This window comes from Furipterus horrens, unplaced genomic scaffold (genome assembly GCF_987537825.1).
Source record: "Furipterus horrens unplaced genomic scaffold, mFurHor1.1.pri manual_scaffold_2, whole genome shotgun sequence".
In the NCBI taxonomy this organism is placed as follows: domain Eukaryota; kingdom Metazoa; phylum Chordata; class Mammalia; order Chiroptera; family Furipteridae; genus Furipterus; species Furipterus horrens.
The window spans coordinates 175,241,358-175,264,025 of NW_028327172.1; the positions used below are offsets into that span (position 1 = coordinate 175,241,358).

The 22,668-nt window shown below is 34.6% G+C and overlaps 1 protein-coding gene across 2 annotated transcripts in view; it reads left to right on the forward strand.

Moving 5' to 3' along the window:
• Window positions 1-22,668, forward strand: part of TMPRSS11D (transmembrane serine protease 11D) — a 51,357-nt gene that overhangs the window by 24,929 nt on the left and 3,760 nt on the right. The window contains exons 4-8 of one of the 2 annotated variants that reach the window (XM_090268142.1): window positions 7,936-8,003; window positions 14,332-14,489; window positions 16,929-16,967; window positions 19,523-19,700; window positions 21,325-21,584. In XM_090268142.1, the coding sequence (XP_090124268.1) occupies window positions 7,936-8,003; window positions 14,332-14,489; window positions 16,929-16,967; window positions 19,523-19,700; window positions 21,325-21,584 (703 nt within the window). The remainder of the gene's footprint in view (window positions 1-7,935; window positions 8,004-14,331; window positions 14,490-16,928; window positions 16,968-19,522; window positions 19,701-21,324; window positions 21,585-22,668) is intronic. The other variant, XM_090268143.1, reaches the window with a different exon arrangement.

Sequence of the window (22,668 nt, forward strand, 5' to 3'; positions counted from 1 at the left end):
TAAAAGGGACAGAAGAATCTCTAATAAAAAATCTAAACCTACATCTACAAGAACTAGAAGGACAACAACACACAAAGCCCAGAGAGAATAGAAGGATGAAAATCATCAAGATCAGAGCAGAATTAAATAACACAGAGTCTAAACAAACAGTTTAAAAGATCAACAAAACTAGGAGCTGGTTCTTTGAAAAGATAAACAAAATCGACAAGCCTTTAACCAGGGTCCTCAAGAAAAAGAGAGAGAGGACTCAAATAAACAAAATCAGAAACTAAAGAGGAGAAATCGCAACCGATATCACAGAAATACAAAGGACTGTAAGAAATTACTATAAACAACTGTATGGCAAGAAACATCACAACCTAGATGAAATGAAAAAAATTCTAGAAACTTATAATCTTGCAAAACTGAATAAAGAAGAAACAGAAAGCCTGAACAGACTGATAACAAAGAGTGAAATTAAAATAGTAATCAAAAAACTCCTGGCACACAAAGGCCTGGACCAGACGACTTCACAGGTGAATTTTACAAAACATTTAGGAAAGAACTAATGCCTACCATTCTCAAACTATTCAAAAAATCCAGGAAGAGGGAAGACTCCCAAACTCTTTCTATGAAGCCAGCATTACCCTAATTCCAAAAAAAAGGCCAAGACACAACAAAGAAAGAAAACTACAGGCTAGTATCACGGATGAACACAGATGCTAAAATCCTCAACAAAATATTGGCAAACTGGAGCCAGCAACACATTAAAAAGATCCTACACCATGATCAAGTGGGATTCATCCCAGAAATTCAAGGATGGTTTAATATTTGCAAATCAATGAACATAATACACCACATAAACAAAATGAAAGAGAAAAAATATATGATCATATCAATAGATGCTGAAAAACATTTGATAAAGTACAACACCCATTTATAATGAAAACATTCAGCAAAACAGGAGTAGAGGGAGCATACCTCAACATAATAAAAGCCATATACAAGAAACCTGAAGCCAACATCATACTCAATGGACAAAAACTGAAAGCATTCCCCCTGAGATCAGGAACAAGACAAGGATGTTCATTCCCTCCACTCCAATTCAACATATTATTGAAAGTTCTAGCCATAGCAATCAGACAAGAAAATAAAATAGAAGCCATCCAAATTGGAAAAGAGGAAGTAAAACTGTCATTATTTACAGATGACATGATAGTGTACATAGAAAACCCTATAGACTCCATTAAAAAACTACTCAACATAATAAGTGAATTTGGCAAAATAGCAGGGTACAAACTCAATATTCAGAAATCAAAGGCATTTCTGTACACCAACAATAAAATCTCAGAGATAGAAACTAGAAAAAAAAATCCCATTAACTATAGCATCAAGATAAATAAAGTACTTAGGAATAACCTTAACCAAAGACATAAAAGACCTATACTCAGAAAACTACATAACACTGATGAAAAATTTAAGGACGATACAAATAAATGGAAGCATATACCATGTTCATGGAGGGGAAGAATCAACATCATTAATATGTCCATACTACTCAAAGCAATTTATAGATTTAATGCAATCACTATTAAAATACCAGTGACATATTTCACAGACCTAGAGCAAATACTTCAAAATTTATATGGAACCAAAAAAAGACCTGAATATCCACAGCAATCTTGAGGAAGAAGAACACAGTAGGAGGAATCACAATATCTGACATCAAACTATACTACAAAACAATTTTAATCAAAACAGCCTCATACTGGCATAAGTACAGACATAGAGATCAATGGAACAGAATAGAGAGCCCAGAAATGAACCCTGGTCTACATGGTCAACTAATATTTGACAAAGGGGGAGGGAAGGAACATAAAATGGATTGAGAAGAGCCTCTTCAACAAATGGTGCTAAGAGAACTGGACAGGGACATGCAAAAATATGAAACTAGACCACCAACTTACACCACATACAAGAATAAACTCAAGACGGATCAAAGACTTAAATGTAAGCTTGGATACCATAAAAGTCCTAGAGGAAAACATAGGCAGGAAAATTTCAGATATCCTACGTAGCAATATTTTCACCGATATATCTACTAAGGCAAGGGAAATAAAGGAAAGAATAAACAAATGGGATTACATGAAACTAAAGAGTTTCTGCTCAGCAAAAGAAACATCAACAAGATGAAAAGGGAACCATATGAGAAAACATATTTTCCAATGATACCTCAGACAAGGGTTTGATCTCCAAAATATATAAAAAACTTATAAGTCTCACACCAAGAAGACAGACAAACCAATTAAAAAATGGGCAAAGGACCTGAACAAACACTTTTTGAAAGAGGACATACAGAGGATCCACAGGCATATGAAAGAATGCTCAACATCACTAGCCACCAGAGAGATGCAAATAAAAACCACAATAAAATACCACTTTACACCAGTCAGAATGGCCATCATCAACAAATCAACAAAGCGAGGATGTGGAGAAATGGGAACCCTACTGCACTGTTGGTGGGAATGCAGACTGGTGCAGCCACTATGGAAATTTCCTCAAAAAACTAAAAATGGAACTGCCTTTTGAACCAGCATTCCACTGCTAGGATTATACCTGAACAATCACGAAACCCCAATTTGAAAGAACATATGCACCCCTATGTTCATAGTAGTGCTATTCACAATAGCCAAGTGCTGGAAACAGTCTAAGTGCCCATCTGTAGATGAGTGGATTAAAAAACAGTGATACATTTACACAATGAAATATTATGCAGCAGAAAGAAAGAAGGAATCCTGCCATTTACGATAACATGGATGAAACTAGAGAGAATATGCTTAGCGAAATAAGCCAGGCAATGAAAGAAAAATACCATATGATATCACCTAATACAGGAAACTAATGAACAACACAAACAAATGAACAAAATTTAATCAGAGGCATATAAACAAGGAACAGAGACAGTTACCAGGGGTTGGGGGAGAAAAGGGGGGTAAGTAGGGGAAGGGTTTAGTAAAGGAACTAGTATAAATAACCCATGGACATGAACAACAAGATGAGGATTGACTGTGAGAGGAGTGGGCTGGGTGGGCGGGGAGAGCAATGGGGTAAAAGTGGGACAACTGTAATAGAAAAACAGTAAAAATAAATTTAAAAAAAGAATTAATGAATAAAGAATTATGCTTTGAATACTTGAAAAATATTTAAAATTCTTCTGTTTGTCTATTTTCCATGTGTTTGTTTATTCAACCACTTTTTTTATACCAACATAGTGTGTTCTATGCATTCTAAACATTTATCTTACTATCTAGATGGCACTCCAGAAGTGCCCCAGGTTACATTTTCACTAGCAGTATATAAGTATACCATAGTGTGCTTATTTCTCCACAGCATTAACACTAGGCATTGTAAAATTTTAAATTGTTGCCGATAAGTAAAAATATCTCATTATTTTGATTTTCATTTCTTTGATTACTAGATTTAATCTATCTTCATGTATTAATAGGTCATTTTCATGACTTTATTTTTGCACTTCTTGGTCATAACCTTGCTCATTTTCTTATTGCATGAAAAATTTGTATATATATGTGTATATATATATATATATATATATATATATATATATAATCTTGGGAACAAAACTTTATTTGAATATTAAAATTTACCTGTCATTCATGTTGCATATATTTCCCTGATATGTAATTTAACTTTGAGCCTTGTGTATAATGTAGGGTTTTTTATGCCCAATAGATTTAATATTTTTATGTAGCTAAGATTGATCCATTTTATGATTTCTTACATTTGTGCCAGTTAAAAATGTCTTTTTCCACTCCAAATACTCTAACATGCTCATTCACATTTTCTTTTTGTACTTTTATTATTTCAGCTTTTATAATTTTATCTTTGATTCATCTGGAATTCATTTTATAGTAAGGTAGAGATCCAGCTTTTTCCCAAGAAATAGCTAGGTGGTGGTACCAAAACTATATGTTAAATAGTTCAATTGATTTATTAGTCACACTACCTTTATCATATACTAAATTTTTCCTTTTCTTTTTTCCTTTTCTTTTCTACTTTCTTTGAATAATTACTCTCGCCTGTACCAGTACCAAACTATTTAGAGTACTGTGGCTTATAATATATTCAAACATTTGGCAGAGCAAGATGTCCCTTTAAATTCTTCTGATGTATGATTTTCCTAATCTTATTTATCCTTCTCTAAAAACCTTTAAACATTGAAAACATCACATGAATAATAATTTAATATAGTGTTTTATAGTTTGCATAACACTTTCACATATATTATTTAACAACTCATAATAGCCTCATGAATTAATAAATCATTTTTATAGCCAAATGTTGTGAGATTAAGAAATGTCAAAGGCCATTCAACTGGAAAGTGGTAGAACCAAAATTCGAACCAAGGTCTCCTGACCATAAATCGAAGATCATACCACTTCCCAATGGTAACATGAGTTTCATCATTACTCTTGTCCCATAGACAACATTTTAATACTTAATAAACAGTGAAATAGTCCTTGAACCTTCTATTATATTAAACAATTCACTTCTTTCTGGTTCTCAGTTTACTCATCAGTAATATAAAGTAGCTGGGATAAACATTTTTCTAGTACTTTCTAACTCAAAAAAGTCTGTGATTTTTGTGATTTCCGTGAGAGATATTTATACCATCTATTCACCTGTTCTTATTCTGCCTCTCTGGCTGCTCCTCTGTGTGCTTTGCAGTCTCACTCTCCTCTACACTGCCTATAAATGTTGAAATTCACCCAAGGCTTTGACCTATACCCTCCTCTCCTCTTACACTGTTTTCTACTTCTAGATGATCTTATCCATGACCTGATTCCAACCAAAATTTATATACTAATGACTCACTCCATTTCCAGCCCAGACTTTTCTTTTGCACTTTATACCTTTTTACCCAATTATCAGCTTGATAACTCTACTGTTTTTTTAAATCTTAAATATATTATGTTCCCAAACTAAATCCATGATCTTTTCACAGCATCCTAGCCTTCTTTCAGCAACCTTAGTCCCATTAATGATAATAGCATTTATTTAGTTTTTCAAACCAAAAAACATAGAATTCATCCCTGACATACAGCTCTCTCTCACTCCAATACCAAATTCCTTACCAAGTCTTATAGGTTTTAACCGCATATCTGCCTCAAATGCATTCATTTCTCTCCATCTGTGCTACCACCATGCCCTTCCAAGCCATCACCTCTATTCTGGAGTACTAAAATAGCACCATAACTTATTTGCATTATTTCTTTCCTAAAACCAATTATCCATATGCATCAAGAGATATTGTTCTCAAATTGCAAATCTGATGATATTTTCCTCTTGTTTAAAACACTTCAATGACTTCCCATTATTTATGATAAACACCAAATGCTGCATGGTCTGGCCTTCCTTATCACCCCAGCCTCTTTGATTTCTATGCTACATGCTTGTACTGGCCTCTTTTGTTCCTTAAACACAACCTGCCTGTTCCCACTGTAGGACATTGCATGTGTCAGTTACTCCACCTTCTGAGGTTTTCCTTCCTCTTCAACCAGCCAGGTTTGCTTCTTCTTGAAGCTATCAGCTCCATAAGAATTTCCTCTAGGAAGTTTCTCCAGTTTCATGGACTGGATCTAATTCCTTGATATAATGCTACACTTGACAAGGTTATTTTACTTAAATGTGAATAATAATTTTATTTGTGCCTGTCTTCCCCCATTAGATGTAAGTTCAATGATGACAAGGATTGTTTATTTTCTCTCACCATTGCATCCCTGTACATGATACAAGGGGAGTGGAGCAAAATAAATGCTCAGTAACTGTTGTTGAATTAGTGAAAAATGAACAAAGGCATTTAGAAATAATGGAAGCAAAATGTGTGTATCAAAAATGTGAATGCTGATTCAATGAGTCTCTCCAAATAAAACAAGAGATTTCAAACAGTATTCATCCTGGGATCAACTGAACCACTAAAACACCCATTTGGTAATGGAGTGGTATTGCAACAGAATCTGCAAACAATTGCATTTTCCCCCAAAATATACCTAGTGGCGGTCACATAAACAAATTAGGACAGAGAAAGAAAAAGAAAGCAGTATCAAGTTGAAATTCATCTTACCATATCACTTATACTATCAGGACTTTTTGGTAAAATTTATTTGACAAACATTGATTGTTGCCTAACAGAGAATTTGGCACATACTTGACATTTAAATATTTGTCAAGTGACTACATAAATGATGTATTCTACATGTTCATCCCTGTGCTAAGTCTTAGGGACACAAAGTAAAGATATTGCAGTCAGGGTGGAGCTCAGAGTGGTCTCCAAAATAAGGATTTTCATGCCAGGGAGGAATTCGCAATAACTTATTGGAGTGATAGAAGAAAACACTCAAATGCCACCCTACAGGTATTTTCCCCTTGAAGAATTTTTTTAAGAAAGAAAAGAAAGAAACTTAGCTTTTTTACTAATTTAAAAATGCATTGATGCTGGCACCTTCTTTGTTTTATGTCGGCTAGCTGAGCATACACATATGTGAAGACATCTTTAAGAAAGAGGGGGAGGGTATAACAGTAGAAATGACTGGGCTTAGCACACATTTATCCTGCTCTAGTATATTTCAGTGATCTGCAGTTTCCACTGGATTTAAAAGCTATATTATCTAGTTCTCAAAGTAAACTAAACCTCCCCCAAATTAACCAATAATCAATTAGCCTCCCCCAAATCAAAATCAGTAAGAATTCTAAAAAACACAAATTTAAGAACCTGAAATGGATAACCCAATATGCAAGCAGAGTAATAAACAAATAAATGAACAGCAAGGTAATGTCAGAACTGACACTCTTTGTCTCCTGACTAGAGCCAGGAGAAGCAATAACTTAGGTAAGGTAATATGCTCCTTAGGAAATACTAAAAAGGGAACATGAGTTATTTTGATAAAATAGTCTCATTGTTCTTAAAAATATTCAAAGCTTCTCTAGAAAAAAATGATTATTTTGTCAAACAACTGGCTGGTCTGATATCTGCCAACAAGAATAGATATTGAAAAGTATGATACAATATGATGCAATAGTGATTGCATAAACTTTACAATTTCAAGAATTGTCTTCAAAACCTATGTTAATATAACATTCAGCACGCTACTTAATTTCTCGACCTTTGTTTTTGTGTGTCTACCTCCACCCTGGAGCACCCTCACAGAACAAGGAAATGGAATCCACTCCCTATTATGAAACCTTCCTACAATTAATCCTGCAACTTAACTGTTCCAGTCTCACAATCACTCTTAATTTATTATAAAGCTGAACTTTATACCTGAAGAAGCCCATCCTCGCTGGGACCGAGCAATGATTCAGGGAGATAGCTAAGGTTAGGTCAGGAAATTACGAACTGATGATTAAAATAACCTCTGATGCTTAGGCACTGATCAGAAATATTAAGGAAAAGACTGCCCTGGGTTTCTTTCCTCCATTCTCTTCAAAATCTCCATTGCTACTCATTTTAAGCTGTTCTTACCCTTTTAAAAATGGTTGCTTGCTAAAGGATTACAAAATGTAAGTTGTATCAGTGGACTCCTTAATGTTGGCTTGGTTCCTACCCCAACCCCTAGGAAAAGCCACAAAATCATATAACATGGGCTCTCAATGAATAGAACATCCGGTGTGTTTAGAATGGCTTCTAGTGAAGACACATCCTGTTCACTATCATCTGTGTGTAATAAGTGTAGAAAAGGGCTGGCATCAAAAGTTTACATAACCTGCCTAAATCAATCCCACATGTTTAGAAGTGCAATTAAACTAAACTGAGCTGAACTAATACCTCAAGTCCCTATTTCTCAACAGTAAGTCTACGTTGCAAGGTTTCGGAGAAATGACTAAGGAGAGGAAGAATTGTAATTACAGAAAGGTTTATTCCCCTGTTTCTTTCTACAGATTACTACAACATTCAAGCAATCAAATTTAAGAAATCAGTTCATCAGAGCTCATGTTGTCAAACTGAGGTGAGTGGAACTGTTTCAAAAATATGTAAACTTGGGTGTCCATTTAACTTTTGTTCACAGCCAGGATAATGAATGAAACGTTCACACAATTCATTGCAATATTTTGAAAATAGTATCATGCAGCTTAAAAAGCAATGCCAAAACAAAACAAAACATGCCAGATATAACCTATTTACCTGCTAATGTAAATAACCACATATAATTCTCTGTAGGAAAAGGAGGAAAGGAAAGAGATATATGGGTGAAGATACCGTAACAGGGCTATCCTGTTGTGCAAATCCAGTGAATACCCTCCACAATGCAGTCTATGTAAACAGTGCCCTCTGGCTTTGTGCAGTGCTGTGGTCCCAGGCATATGCATCTAAGACCAAAAGACTACAACCAGCATCAAAGGTGGCTTGGGTTTTTGTCTGCCTGGAATGTTATAACAAAAAAGATGCTGTGGCAAATCCAAGCACGTCTGTCATGAATTAATAATAAAGGGAGGAGCAGCATGCATGCTAGCTATTTGCCCTTCCAGCCTTAGTTGATCTTGTACGTAGTCACATAATGTGATAAAACAAGCAATCATAGCTAACACAGCCACCCTTTACTGAACCTACTACAAATGCCTCAAATGTCCACATTGATCCATTCTTCATAATTTGCAAAAGTTCTTTGAAAGAAAAAAAATTAATTCTTTCTCAAATACGATACTGCAATAAAATTAATTTTTCTTATTTTCTGTCACCTAATATGTACCCAGGAGAATAGAGCTCTGGTTAGATAAGTTTTGTTGAGGGGTTAGAGGAGTAGAAAGAATCTATGAAAAAAGTGTTTTCCAAAACGCACTTCAGTGCACAGTCTCCTTAGTACCTTCTGTGAAAGTCTCTGTACTCAATGTTAGCTCTCAAAACATGTAGGACTGAATGGGAGCTATCTGTATTTTCTCTCGTTTTATTCACTTCCCCCTTACCACTTAATCCTCTGCTATCTCAATTCTGACCTCACCACAAAATGCTGATTGATCTTGCCAAGTTCAATAATGACATCCAAATAACAAACTCCATAGAAATCTTACCAGTCTTCTCTCTGGATTTCTCAATAGTATGTGGCATTACTAGACTTTCAATCCTCCTTGAAATAGTACCATCCTGTGGTTTTTATAAACCTACATGCCCCTGATTTTCCTCTTACCTCTCGACTAATTGCATTTTCTTTTGCTAGCTCTCATTTCTCCTCTGTACATTCCTCAAGTATTGTTGAATATCTGTCTGTGCTATAAGCCTCTCATCTTCTCAGTTTTCATTCTTTCCATTCAATGGCTTCATTGCCACCTATATGCTAATTATTCTCAAAGCAGTATCTCTGGACTATAACTTTATTCTCATCTCTAGACTTAAACCTACACAGCCATCTACTTCATATCATCATATGAATATGTCTAGACCTGAACCTATCATCTCTCTTCCACCAGATTCTACTCTTCTAGTGTTGCTTAGTTCTGTTAATGGCAAAACCTTCAAACTCGTTGCTGAAGAATTATGAGAACCATCTTTAATTCCTGTGTTTCATCAATCCATATTATCAAAAATTTTTATATTCTTGATATATATAATATAGATATATAGGTATATATATGTATCCTTGAGACATTTTATTTATTTACATATGTATGTACAAAAAGTGTACTAAACATTCCTTTATCTGGCTTCCTTTTTCCATCTTTATGTTCTTTACTCCCACTAGACTTCTTTCAGTTCTTCTCTCTCTCTAACCCCAAGACCTTCACACACACACACACACATACACACACACACACACACACTTTTTCACCTTTCTGTACCTCAAATTCCCTGTTAATAGAGAATTTGAGGTACAGAAAGCCAACAAATCAGGAGATAATTTCCCTTGAAAAACCAGTTTTTATTCACAGTTCCTAAGAGGAAGTGACATGACTCTTTGATAGGGTTGTTATGAAGATCGAATAAATTAGTAAGTGTAAAACACTTAGCCCTGTTTGAGCATCTATTTACATGTTTATTGTTCACTAAGGACCCCTCTTCTTTGAATTGCATATTTATCTTTTCCATTTTTTCTATTATTATTCTTTTTCTTACTGACTTGTAGAAGTTCTGTAGTTATAGTAGGCACCAATCATCTGTCACTTCCTGGGTTGCAAATATATTCTCCCTGTCTATAGCATATCTTTATACTGTATTTATGAAATATTTTTTGTGAAAAATCAGTTGTAAAATGTCTTAAGAAATTCTTTCTCTCCATCCATATGGACATTTTCTAATATTTTCTTGTAAGTTTTGTTTTGTTGCTCATATTCATGTGCTTTGTTACAGTATGAGGCAGAAATTCTCTGTAATTCTTCAATATGAGTCCTTTTTTTTAGATTTTTAATATCACTTCTATGATATTATTTACGTATGTCTGTATGTCAGTTTCTGGACAATCAGCTCTGTTCCTTTCTCTTAAGCTTATGTCATTCACATAAAATCTACCACTATAGATTTGTCTATTTCTCTTTGTACATATATTTTGAGGACATGTTATTAAGTGCCTATGTGTTTAGAATGATTGTATATACTTCATAAATTTCTTTTATCAAGGCATTAATTCTTTTTATACCTAATTAACATATTTTTTTATCTTAATGTCTCATGTCTGATACAGTTGTGGCTACATTGACTTTCTTGTGGTTATTTTTCAGTAAGTCTTGACCATTCTTTTATTTTCAACATTTATATATCCTTGTAGGTTAGGTATTTCCCCTACAACAAGAAGACAGCTAGATTACATTTTCTAATATATTTGACCATCTTTGCCTTTAACTAGAGTCTAGTCAATTTACATTTATCGTGATGAATGTTAAATTTGTATGTATTTCTTCCTTATTATGTTGTGCTCTTTATCTTGTTTTTTCTATTCTTTTTACTACTGTCTTGCCTTATTTGGTGTAATTGAGTTTTATCATTTTCTTTTCTTCTTTCCTTAGTTTAGAAGTACTGCATTCAATTTATATTATTTAGTGAATATACTTAAAGTTTGAAAAATGAGAGTTGGCTTAATCCGCTACCCTTCCTCCAAATAACATATACAGGGAACCTGGAACTCTTATTTGTTATTAATGATGCTTTAGTTCTACCTTATTTGTAATGTCAATTAGCCATTATAATTATACTATCAATGTCTTTTTAGATTACCAGTGAAACATTTTCTTTGTTCCAAATTTTTCCTGTGCTTCTTACCCTCCTTCTGTGTTCAATTTCCTTCTTACTGATGCACTTCCTATATAAATTATTTCAGAGAGTACATGAGTAATAAATTACACTTTTTTGTTTTGCTTTAATCTGAAAAATGTCCTTTTTAGCCTTATTTTCTAATAATATTTTAGTGTGGACATAAAATTCTAAGTTGATAGTTAATTGCTCTCAGCACTTTGAAGATACAGTTATATACTCTCTTTCATTGTTGTTATTAAGAAATTGACCTTCAGTCAAAATGTTCTTTGGTAGCTAGTTTTTCTTGATTGTTTGAAATCTTTCCACTTGTTTTTGGAGTTCAGAGTGTTATTATAATGTATTTGTGTGTGAGTTTTCTTTTATTTAGTATGCCTTCGTATAATTGTGATCTGAGGTTTTGTGTCTTCATCAATTCTGGATAACTCTCATTATCTGTTGTAATATGGCCGCTCCTTTATTTTTCTGTGCCCTTTAGTACTACATTAGGAAAACGCTGAGCTTTTTCCTGTCTCTGAGCCTGTATTTGATTTTTTCATCTTTATCTGTGTTAACATTCCATGTGATTTTTCATCTCTGTCTTTAAGTTAACTAATTTCTCTTCAGCTTTGCCTAATATTCGGTGTAACCCATCCACTGAGTTTCAACTAAAAATGTTATGATTATGTTTTCCTGTCTGTAAACTCTATTTGTTTCTTTAGAGAATCTGCCTGGCTATCTTGATAATGTCCTATACTTTTTCCATATTTATGATTCCCTCCTTTTATGTCATTAACCATTTCAAATACACTTACCTATCTGTTTTCAAGAATCCTCTTCTTGTTCTGTTTATTCTAGCTCATGGTGTTTAATTTTTTACCAATGGGATCATATGCTTACCTTTAATCCCACTTTATAACTGGGATTCTACACAGTCTGGATATGATATACATACCTTCAGATTGCTTCTATCAGACACTGTAGGAAGATCAGCAGAACATGGACCATTTTTAGGTTAATTATATTGAAGAGAAAACCACAGGCCGAAAATGGCATCACATGTGCTAAAAACCTCTGATAGAAAACCTAGATTTAATGCCTGATCTAGGCCCTGGCTGAGTAACTCAACTGGTTAGGACATCATCCCAATATATCAAGGTTATGGGTTTGATCCTTAGGGCACATACGAGAATCAACCAAAGAATGCATAAACAAATGGAACAACAAAACAATGTTTCACTCTCTCCACCTCTCTTTCTCTCTAAAATCAATAAATAAATTAAAACAAAAAACCCCGATGTAACTGCAGTTTCAACCTCTCCCAGAAATGTAATCTTAATCAACCAGTCTGGAATTTCCTGGTTAAGCACCAGTTAGGTAATCTGTCATGTGGGCTTACTCCATTCTCCCCTCCACAGAAAGCAGAGGCATCTGCATGATAAAAAAAAAACCTAACAATTTCCCCCATAACCCTCCCAAAAGACTTCATGATATAAAAATAATTCTCTTTGTTTAGTAGCTTCCTTCCTCACCTTTCTACCTTTAAAAGTTTTCCATTTTGTACAACTTTTTGGCGTGCCCTTCCTGTTGCTAGATGGGATGCTGCTTGAATTTTGTTTTTTCTGGAACCATGCAGGTAGTATAAATGCAAGGCCAGAACATTCATGCAGCCAGGGTCATAGTTATGAATTCTCAGGAGAATCTTCTTTTTTTCCATCTAGACCTGGACCTTCGAGACAGGTAAACTCCTTTATTTATTTATTTTTAATGAGATGATGAGCAGAATTTTTTCTGTCCTAATCCATGTTTTCACTAAAGATTTAGTTCATTAAAGATTCTGGCCTTATTTTGGAACTCATGCCCATCTCCCTATTTTGCACTAACCCAAAGTCTCACCTTTCAGTATCTATGTAAATGCTAAAATGCAAGTCTGTTGCATATTCTAGGGTTTGCCACATAATATTCATGTTCTTCTTTATTCTTGGTCTTCCAAGACTTCTCATCCTTTCATGTGAGCTCAACCTCGCATTTCAGATGGGATTTATTACATTTTTCTTGAATTTCTGGTTGTTTTAGTTGAAAAGATGTTTTTAATTCTTTAGACTTTCATGTTGCTAGAAATGGAGGTTATAATTATTTGTTCAGGGTCTGCTTCTCCATCTAAACTGTAAGATCCAACTGTGAGTCTTGGTCATAACCAATTTATAAAAATAAAAATAGTGCCTAGCACTAGGAGGTGCTTTTTAAATATTTCTTAAGTAAATATTAAATTAATATCTGGAATGAATATTATGGCAGAACTGGCAACTGGATGAAAGGAGGAGACCTAGGGTGCATATGAGAGCATCAAAACCAAATTTGCCTAATACACGTTTTCAGAAAAGAAGGCATTCAATGTTAGGCAGAGGAAGTGCTTTACATGGTGATTTACATGGAGGGAAGTAGAAATTATCTCAGTGTTACATAATTATCAAGGTTTGTAGTGAGGAATATCTGTGTTAATTGAAATGGAGATAAAATCTTAACATATGACTTCAGAAGTTAAAATTTAATTTTGTAACCAGATAAATGGGTGTAGGTACCAGAAATTTAGCTTGAGCTTCTAAATCAATAAAATTAGAACCTCATTTATTTATAACTTTTTTTAGTGAGATGAGAAGGTTTTGGGAGGACGATTTGTGAAGTTTAATAATAGCTAATACTTATAGTTCACTTACTGCATTCTATGTGTTATTTTACACATTTTTACATATATTAATTTACATAATCTTCATAATAACCTATTTTAATATGAGGAGACTTTGATACAGAAAGATTAAGAAACAATTAGCTTACCCAAAGTCAAGCATTATATTTCAGAGCTGGTATTCAACCGCTGGTATTCAAACTCGCATTCTGACTTCAAAGCCAGGTACAGCGTACTACTCATTGAGATCAAACATTTGTGGGATAGCATCATGACATATCAGTACATACGCAAACACTGTTATGTGGTTCTATTCTAAAGTTAAATACCTTGAGTAAATGTTTTACTGTTCATTCAAGAGGAGTATATAAATAGAAGAGCAGAAAATTGTCATAATTATACATTTAAAAAAATATATCTTTATGGTTTTCAGGCAAAATGGCAGTGGTGTCATAGCAGATACTGTTATGAAATTTAAATTCCCTAGAAATAACAATGGAGCATCAATGAAAAGCAGAATTGAGTCTGTTTTACATCAAATGCTGAACAAGTTTGGAAATTTGGAAATAAACCCTTCTACTGAGATAACAAGCAAGTACCATTTTTATATACCATTTTGTTTCAATATATCCCTCAATTTAACTAACCCACATTTTAACTTAATGAGAGACTGACATTTTTTCTTCTGGAATTAAACTTTATGAAAAGAAAATATTATAAATCTAGATACAATATGTAGCCCTCTAATATAGAACATTCTAAAGTTTGAAGAATCATTTAGCATTCATATAGAAAATTCTATTTGCTAAAAATTCTTTATTTTCCATTTCAATCGTCCTTATGAGGGATGTTGTTATCAGATATTCAATTTGTAGGTATGTTACATGAATGGTAAATGGTTTCTCAAGGCCATAAAAACAATTTAATTAATGATCACCTTACCCAGAACAGAGCATACAGCTATAATGTGTCAGTAAATAGTTGTAGAAGAGAAAAAAAATAGGAGATTTAGCATATCCCTATATTGTCTCTGAAAATCATCTCTACTTCTGCCTTTTTTGAATCTATGTCCCTTGGTTTTTATCCCTATTGCTATTACTCTGATCTATGTCAACATCATTTCTCATTTGAACTTCTATACTAGCCTTCAAATTTCTCTTTGTATATATTTTCTTGGCTCCTTCCAATTTATTTCCCACATATTGATCAAGGAAATATTTTATAATACAAATACAATCTTGCTTAAAAGCATCTTATGGCTTCCCATAAAACACACACACATACCCATGTAAGCGGAATACCATATTTTCTGGTTTGCCCAGGACAGTCTCTGTTCATGTCAGTTGTCCCAAGAACCATGACTAATATTCCTCCCTAGGTGTCCTTGTTTGGACAGTAAATAATATGGCCATCTCATCTAAAGCACTGCATTATCTGGTTCATACTTACCCCTCCAGCCCTGTAATATACCACTTTCTTCCTCATTCACCATAATCTGGCCACACATTCATTTTTTCCAACTACCCAGCTCCTTTCCTCTTGCCTCAGAGCCTTTGCATACATTTTTCCAATTTGTTATAACACTCCCTAGATCACTGCTGTACATGTATCAGGTCTCATCAGAATTGTTACTTTCTAATGTAAGTCTTTTCTACTTTCCATCACTCAATTATTTATTTACCCTTGTCACAGACTCCTTCATTGACCTTCCAAACATTGATCACAAAGGAAACTACAAAATTATTTGTGATTTTTTTAATTGTTTACCGTCATCCTATTCTGTAAGCTTCCTAAAGGCAAGAAGCAGTCTGTCTTGCTGATCCTACTGTCTTACTACTTAGTATCTTGTATAATAGATACTCCATTAATATTTGTTGCATGACTAAAAGAAAGGAATTACTTAATGCGTGCATAGAATTCAAGGACACTCCTCCAACTTTGTCACATACTGCTAGCTTAGTAAACCATGATTCCCTCAGAACAAAAGATTAAAGGATTTTGGTGGCTCCCACACTGCACTGGTATTCAATCTGATTGTTTACCAACAGATAGGAATGCAATTTGAAATCTGTGGGTAAGCAATCACTGTACCAGGAACCAAAGTTGTCTCCCCAGCCCTAACCTACACTCCCAGCTCCTCTGCTCCAGATCCACGGCTGATGTGTCCTTTGAGTGGCTGACACTCTTACATTACAGTTTGTTTAATCCTCACGACAACCATATCTTATAGATACTTTTATTGTTTCCTTTCAGAAAAGCTAGATAATTGCCTGGTGTCACAGAGTCAACATGTACAGGAGACAGAATTTGAAGTCAAGTCTCTCTGTTCAAAGAAGGAAAAGCAATGATCAGCTGTTTTATTTCCTGCCTCCAAAAAGATTTTTTAGCTCCTCTGATACTTACAAGGCAGATGTGATAACCAAGCCTTGTGAAACTTCTGGCAGTCAATAAATTTGCATAAACTCATTTTAGAAAGTGTGATAACCTGTCTGAGAAGTTTAGATTTATCTTGTAGGAAATAAGAAGTTGATTTCTCATTAAAAGGTTTCAAGAAGAAAAGGATATGATCTAATACACATTTATAGAAAAATCAGTCTGGTAAGTAGAGGTGGATGCATGGAAAAGTCCAATGTGGAGTCAGAGAACCCAGTTTGAAAGTTATTGCAAGAGTATAGGTGTCAAATGATGAAAGCATTAACTAAAGTAGTGGTCAAAGGATGGGGAAGATGGGCTAATTCAAAGGAGAATTATAGTCTAGAAGGTGCAAAATCTGGAAACCCATAAGATGTGAAAATGATAATAAAGAAAGTGCTAAAAGGCCATTTCAGCTGTCCAGCTACTGGCAGAAGTGGTGTCATTACTACATTAGAAGCCTAGAAATTTATACTTCAGCAACGTTCTAAGTGTTCCTGAGTATGGAGATCTGAGAGCTATACTTTAAGAAATTAAAATAAAATAATATACAGTTATTAATGTATTAATCTTACTCTCATTCTTTTTTATTTATTTATTTATTTATTTTGATACCAGCACTTACTGACCAGGATACAGTCAATCTGTTCAGTCAAGGTAACTTTTAAAATTACTTTGTAAATATGGTTTACCAGAATATAAAAAATAAGTGGTCAGGTCATTTGTGCTCTTTGTCAAGGCAGATCCTATTGAGGTGATAACATAAGTCTTAGTTTGCTCACATAAGTGGTTGTTGAGATAAGACATTGCTGGTTCCAGTGGCCCATGGAGTGATAGTCAGGTTTTCCCCTCCTGACTCCCTTCACTAGAAAAAAAAAGGTAGCAGTGACATTCCACCCAATATATATCATATGTGACCTCATGAAAAATTTCTTGACAGCTTTGGGAAGCTTTCCCTGCCTGGTTCCTATGGTGGCGTTTCTGTAGTTATAGATTATGTTTGGTGACATTATTTATATAGCTTCTCCTAACCACCAGAATAGTTTGCTTTATTATGGACTTAAGTTAATTATAAAGTATAATTTTTTTAAACTATAAACAGTGTTGTCAGTTTTATGTTGATAACCTAAAGGAAAAGTCACTACTTTCCAATGCCATTCTGTATACTTTTATGCTAGGATAGCAGAAATACAATCACTAGAAAACAGCAGTTTACTTCCCTGCTGAAAAAATGTAGTTAGAAAGTATTCCGATGCGCCTGGAGAGCTGGCCTATTTCATATACTTAAGTGATGTTACAAGATAATGCTACCTGTGGGTGTTTTTCAATTTCATTATATATTTAATTCATGCTTTTTTAATGAAAATATGTTTAACTAAATTACTAGACGATTTGGTTGGAGGGTGCAGCAAAGGAACCTATGTTCCATATATATTCTTGATGGAAGTCTGGCCCTTCTCTATCTGGGAAGTTTGTTAGAAAAAAAAAACAAAAAAACAACCTTTGGATGGTTGTCATATTGAAGCAGCGTAACTACTTTGGAGCCCACCCAGCAATAGAAATTGTTGGTAGTAACTTAGCTGTAATTTCTTAGTAATAGGCTAAATAAGGGAAAATGAATCATGGGAATGGGAATTGAGAGGAACTGAGTGATTACCCCACTGTGGCCCATTTCTCGTTTGGCCATTGGAGCTCATGGTTCTAAGATAGTTTTTGTTTATTTGTTTCATTTTTTCATTTAAAAAAATTCAGTTACAGTCTATATTCAATATTATTTTGTATTAGTTTTAGATGAAGATGTTTAAATAAATCTGTGTGTGTGTGTGTGTGTGTGTGTGTGGTAAGAATGCATGATATCTACTCTCAGCGACTTTCAAGGAGTAAATTGAAAGGAATTACTTTAGATCTACAGAATATTCTCATGAGGATATTCTCAGGGTCTTAGGCATTCTCACCACACACACACACACACACACACACACACACACACACACAAGAGTTAACTATGTGAGGTGATAGATGTGTTAATTATCTTGATCTTGGTCATTATTCAACAATGTATATGTATATCAACTCACTGTATGTTTTAAATATATACAATTATATTTAACAATTATTCCTCAATAAAGTAGAAGGGAAAATGTAGGATGTGATTTCTTCCCTAGCATGAGTCTGAGTCAATATTTCTTTTTTTTTTTTTCAGCTTTGAGGTATAACTGACAAATAAAATTGTAAGATGAAATATATAAAGTATACAATGCCATGCTTTGGTATATATATTTGCCTATCTAGTTATTTAACACATCCATTATCTCACATATTTACCCTTCCCCTTCCTTTATTTATATATATATATTTTTTTTGGTAAGAACATTGAAAATTTATTCTCTTTGCAAATTTCAATTATACAATACACTGTTATCAACTATAATCACCATGTTTATAGTAGATCTTCAGACCATCTTCATGTTATAGGTGAAAGTATGTACCCTTTTACCAAACTTTCCTAATTTCCCCCACCCCAACTACTACTTCCTACTCTCTATTTCTATGAGTTTGATTTTTTTTAAGATTCCACATGTGATACCATGCAGTAGTTGTTTCTGTCTGGTTCATTGCATTTAACACAGTATGTTCAAAGTTTATCAATATTGTTGCAAATGATAAGATTTTCTTCTTTTTAAGGCTAAATAATAGTCCATCATTCCATTGTATGGGTGTGTGTTTTACATTTTCTTGATCCAGTCATCCACTGATAAGACAGTTTGTTTCCATACAGCGTCAACACTTGTACTAGCTCCCAAGGATACCCATACTGTAGACCATAGACCATGCTTAGTGAGGCCACAGAGAAGATAGATTTCCTAGTGAACCTGTGGCCTGAGCTGGTGCATCCAACACTTAACCATCTTAACTTCGACTCATGAGAAATTCCAGAAAACTCTGAAGCTGTTCCAGAATTTGAAGCCACATGCCAATTAAGTTCAGAAATGTTCTCTAAAATTCAGTTTATAGACAACAGTAGTCACCTAAGTATGCTAAAAATAAAACATATTGATCATGCTTTAAAGAAAGGCTAGCATGTCCAGGGAAAGAATACATAAAAGAGAGAATACATAAAAGTCATAACTGATAAGAGACACTCTTGCAACATCTCCCAAAAGTAAATAAATCATTACATTCCCAGCACATTAATGCCCTTTTCTCATTAGAATGTGGGGCTCATCCGAACCTAATGACATTGTCTGAAGAGAGAGTCATCGGAGGCACCAAGGCTGAGGAAGGAGACTGGCCATGGCAAGTCAGCCTACGGCTGAATAACGTTCACCATTGTGGAGGCATCCTGATCAGTAACATATGGATCCTAACAGCAGCTCACTGCTTCAGAAGGTGAGGCCACAGCTACCTGCTCATCTGGAACAAGTCAAGTAGCCATATACATGAGGACTCCACCTGTACCCCCAGGACTGAACATGATCAGATTGAGTCAAATAATTCTATGCAAAAAAAAAGGAGTAGTTTTTCCTATTCATGATAGCAAAAATATTTTTTCATATTCAGTTTCCTAATTTATTTCTATTTCTTTATTTCTGGTAATAGCATATCTTCCTGGTAAGTAACAAAAATGTATATGTCAGAATGATCAATTTAAATCTTAGCTACAAAATTAGGAAATTTATTGAACCTCCACAAGCCTCTTTTTTACTATTTTTTTTTTAAATTAGGACAAATAGGAACATACTATAATATATGTTTTAGTGTTATTTAGTGGATTGAGCGTCGGCCTGCGAGCTAAGTGTCGCTGGTTCGATCTTCCAGTCAGGGCACATCAGAGAAGGAAAACTCTGACTCCAAAAAACCTCCGCTGCCTTGCGGCATACCTCTTCAGGGGAAAGGCTAAGGGAGTAAACCCCGACAGAAAATCCGGAGCCGGAGTCCCTAAGGCGGTTTGACGTTGTAGTCAACACCGGCAACTCCTGCGGCGCACCTGAAGCCAAGCTGTATTGACTCCGTCTTTCCCTTGGACCCTTCAGCTGTGAAGAGAGGGGGGGTCTGCTGCATGGGCAACAGCAGACCCTCCATATCACCCTGCCCAGGCTCTGTAGCTTCAGCGTCATCGCAAGATGTCGATTCAACACGGGAGGAGACAGATACGATGTCACTCCCGAGTCGGACTGCACAGCCATTCTCGGCGGTGCAGATAGACTCTTAAGAAGCTACACCATCGTCTCTCGAGACGGACGGCTGCCGACGACGACTTAATTGGTTCCATGAAACTCATCCATTTTTAACCTATGTTTTTTGTGTTTGGAGAATTTTACTAAACTGTCCCAATTTGTAGGTCACAAAGATAATGCCCTACATTTTTTATATTAGTGAGTGTTTTTACTCCCACTCTTACTTTCAGTCTCATTCTATCTCTTCTCTTCCTCTTCCTCTCCCCACATACATGTACACATGTATACACACTTCACACACATATGCATGAAAATCTTCAATAAGCATCACACCTAATACAGAAAAGTCATTCATCAACTAATAAAACAGGAGCCCCTTATCATCACTACTATTTAAATGGAGTTTGGCTAAAAGCAAGAAAAGGAAAAAACAAAGGCTGGAAGAAATGAGTTCAAACTAAAGTAGACATTATTTCAGACTTCTTAGTTGCTGGGGGAGGTTGTAGAAAAGGGAGACATCAATGAGGGCATTTGTGTTACACTATTTATCAAAGTATCAGAATATCCTCATTGAAATAAAACAACACCAAGATTTTCACCAACCTAAGATATATTTTCTGAAATCTTTGTATGTTTCTTTAGACAAATGATTGTTCATTATGCCAGTGAAAAGTTAAACTCAATTACTAGCTTACATGTAATATAGGAATATATAGCAAAGAGAGGTTGATCGAATAATTCCTAGATGATTGGGGGGGGGTGACAAACACAAAATCCAAATATTTAAAATGCTCACAGATTCACTATTCAAATCCATGGTTCCATATTTTTTTTAGAAATTCTGATCCTCGTAGGTGGACTGCCACCTTTGGTATTTCCACAGCATTTCCTGCACAGACAAGAGGAGTGAATACTATTTTGACCCATAACAATTATAACTCTGGAACTCATGAAAATGATATTGCAGTTGTGAAACTTGACAGACCTATCACCTTTACCAAAAATATCCATAGGGTGTGCCTTCCAGAAGCTACCCAGAATATTTCACCTGGTTCCACCGCTTATGTAACAGGATGGGGATCACAAACATTTGGTGGTAAGTATCTCAGGAAAACTAAAAAAAAAAAAAACTCTGGTATTTGCTATTATATATATTTTTTAAATTAGGGAACACTTGAAAGATAGTTTCTATAGACATAACCATCCTGTATCCTGGTCAGACTAAACTGTAGTTATTCCTGAGTTTCCTCAGCAAAGCAAAGCATTGCCCCTAGCAAATATGGAGAATTCTTAAACACATAAGAAAATGTAAAATAAAGTGATAAATAAACATTAGTTCTTCAATGACCCAGAGACTTCACATGACTCAAATGGCTCAATTTAAGAATAAAAATAACATTTTTTAAAAAGAGGATCTGGCTAGTTGTTCTCTAAGAGTTTTAACACCCTTTAAGGTATTAATAGCCATTTAAGGTACTCTGGGATGAAATTTTGCCTCAAGTGAGAAACTCTATGTGTATATAAGCATTGCTCATATCTGTTTTTTGAATGAATAAACTGGAAATAAATATGAGGAAGCAAATAGGGTTAAGGAAAAAATAAGAGCATCAGCCAAGGAGTGGAAAGATAACATTAACAATTTTCATGAGGACAAATGTAATAGCATAAACAATAAAATGTAATTTTTAAAAAAATGTATGGGTTTATACCCATGTTGTAGATGTCTCTCCAGAATAATACAAAAATTTAGTTGTCCAATATTTTATTGTGTTCTCATGGCCCAAAGTAATTTGGTGTAGTAGATAAAAATGTGTCCCAATCTCAAAAATGGCAGTGCCATTTTGGGGGAACATCAGTATAAAAAATTAGTTTTTTAGCCTTGAAACCACACTGGTTTCTCTTGTTGATAGTAAAGTTTATTAAATATGTAATTTTCCAATTCAAATTCAGTCAGTGGGTAATTTAAATGCTACTAGTCAATTTTAAGATAGACATTTATTTATTTATTTTTCTCTTAAGGTCTAAGGGGTATCACAAAGCTAAAGCAAGAAAAAGGGAGAAAGAAACTGATCTGTGTAAAAAGGTTATCCTTCTCTACTTCTGAGTATCTTTGCTGAGAAGAAACTCCTAAGTACATCTTTAATATCTTTCTTTTTTTAATAAGAAATAATGTTTGCACA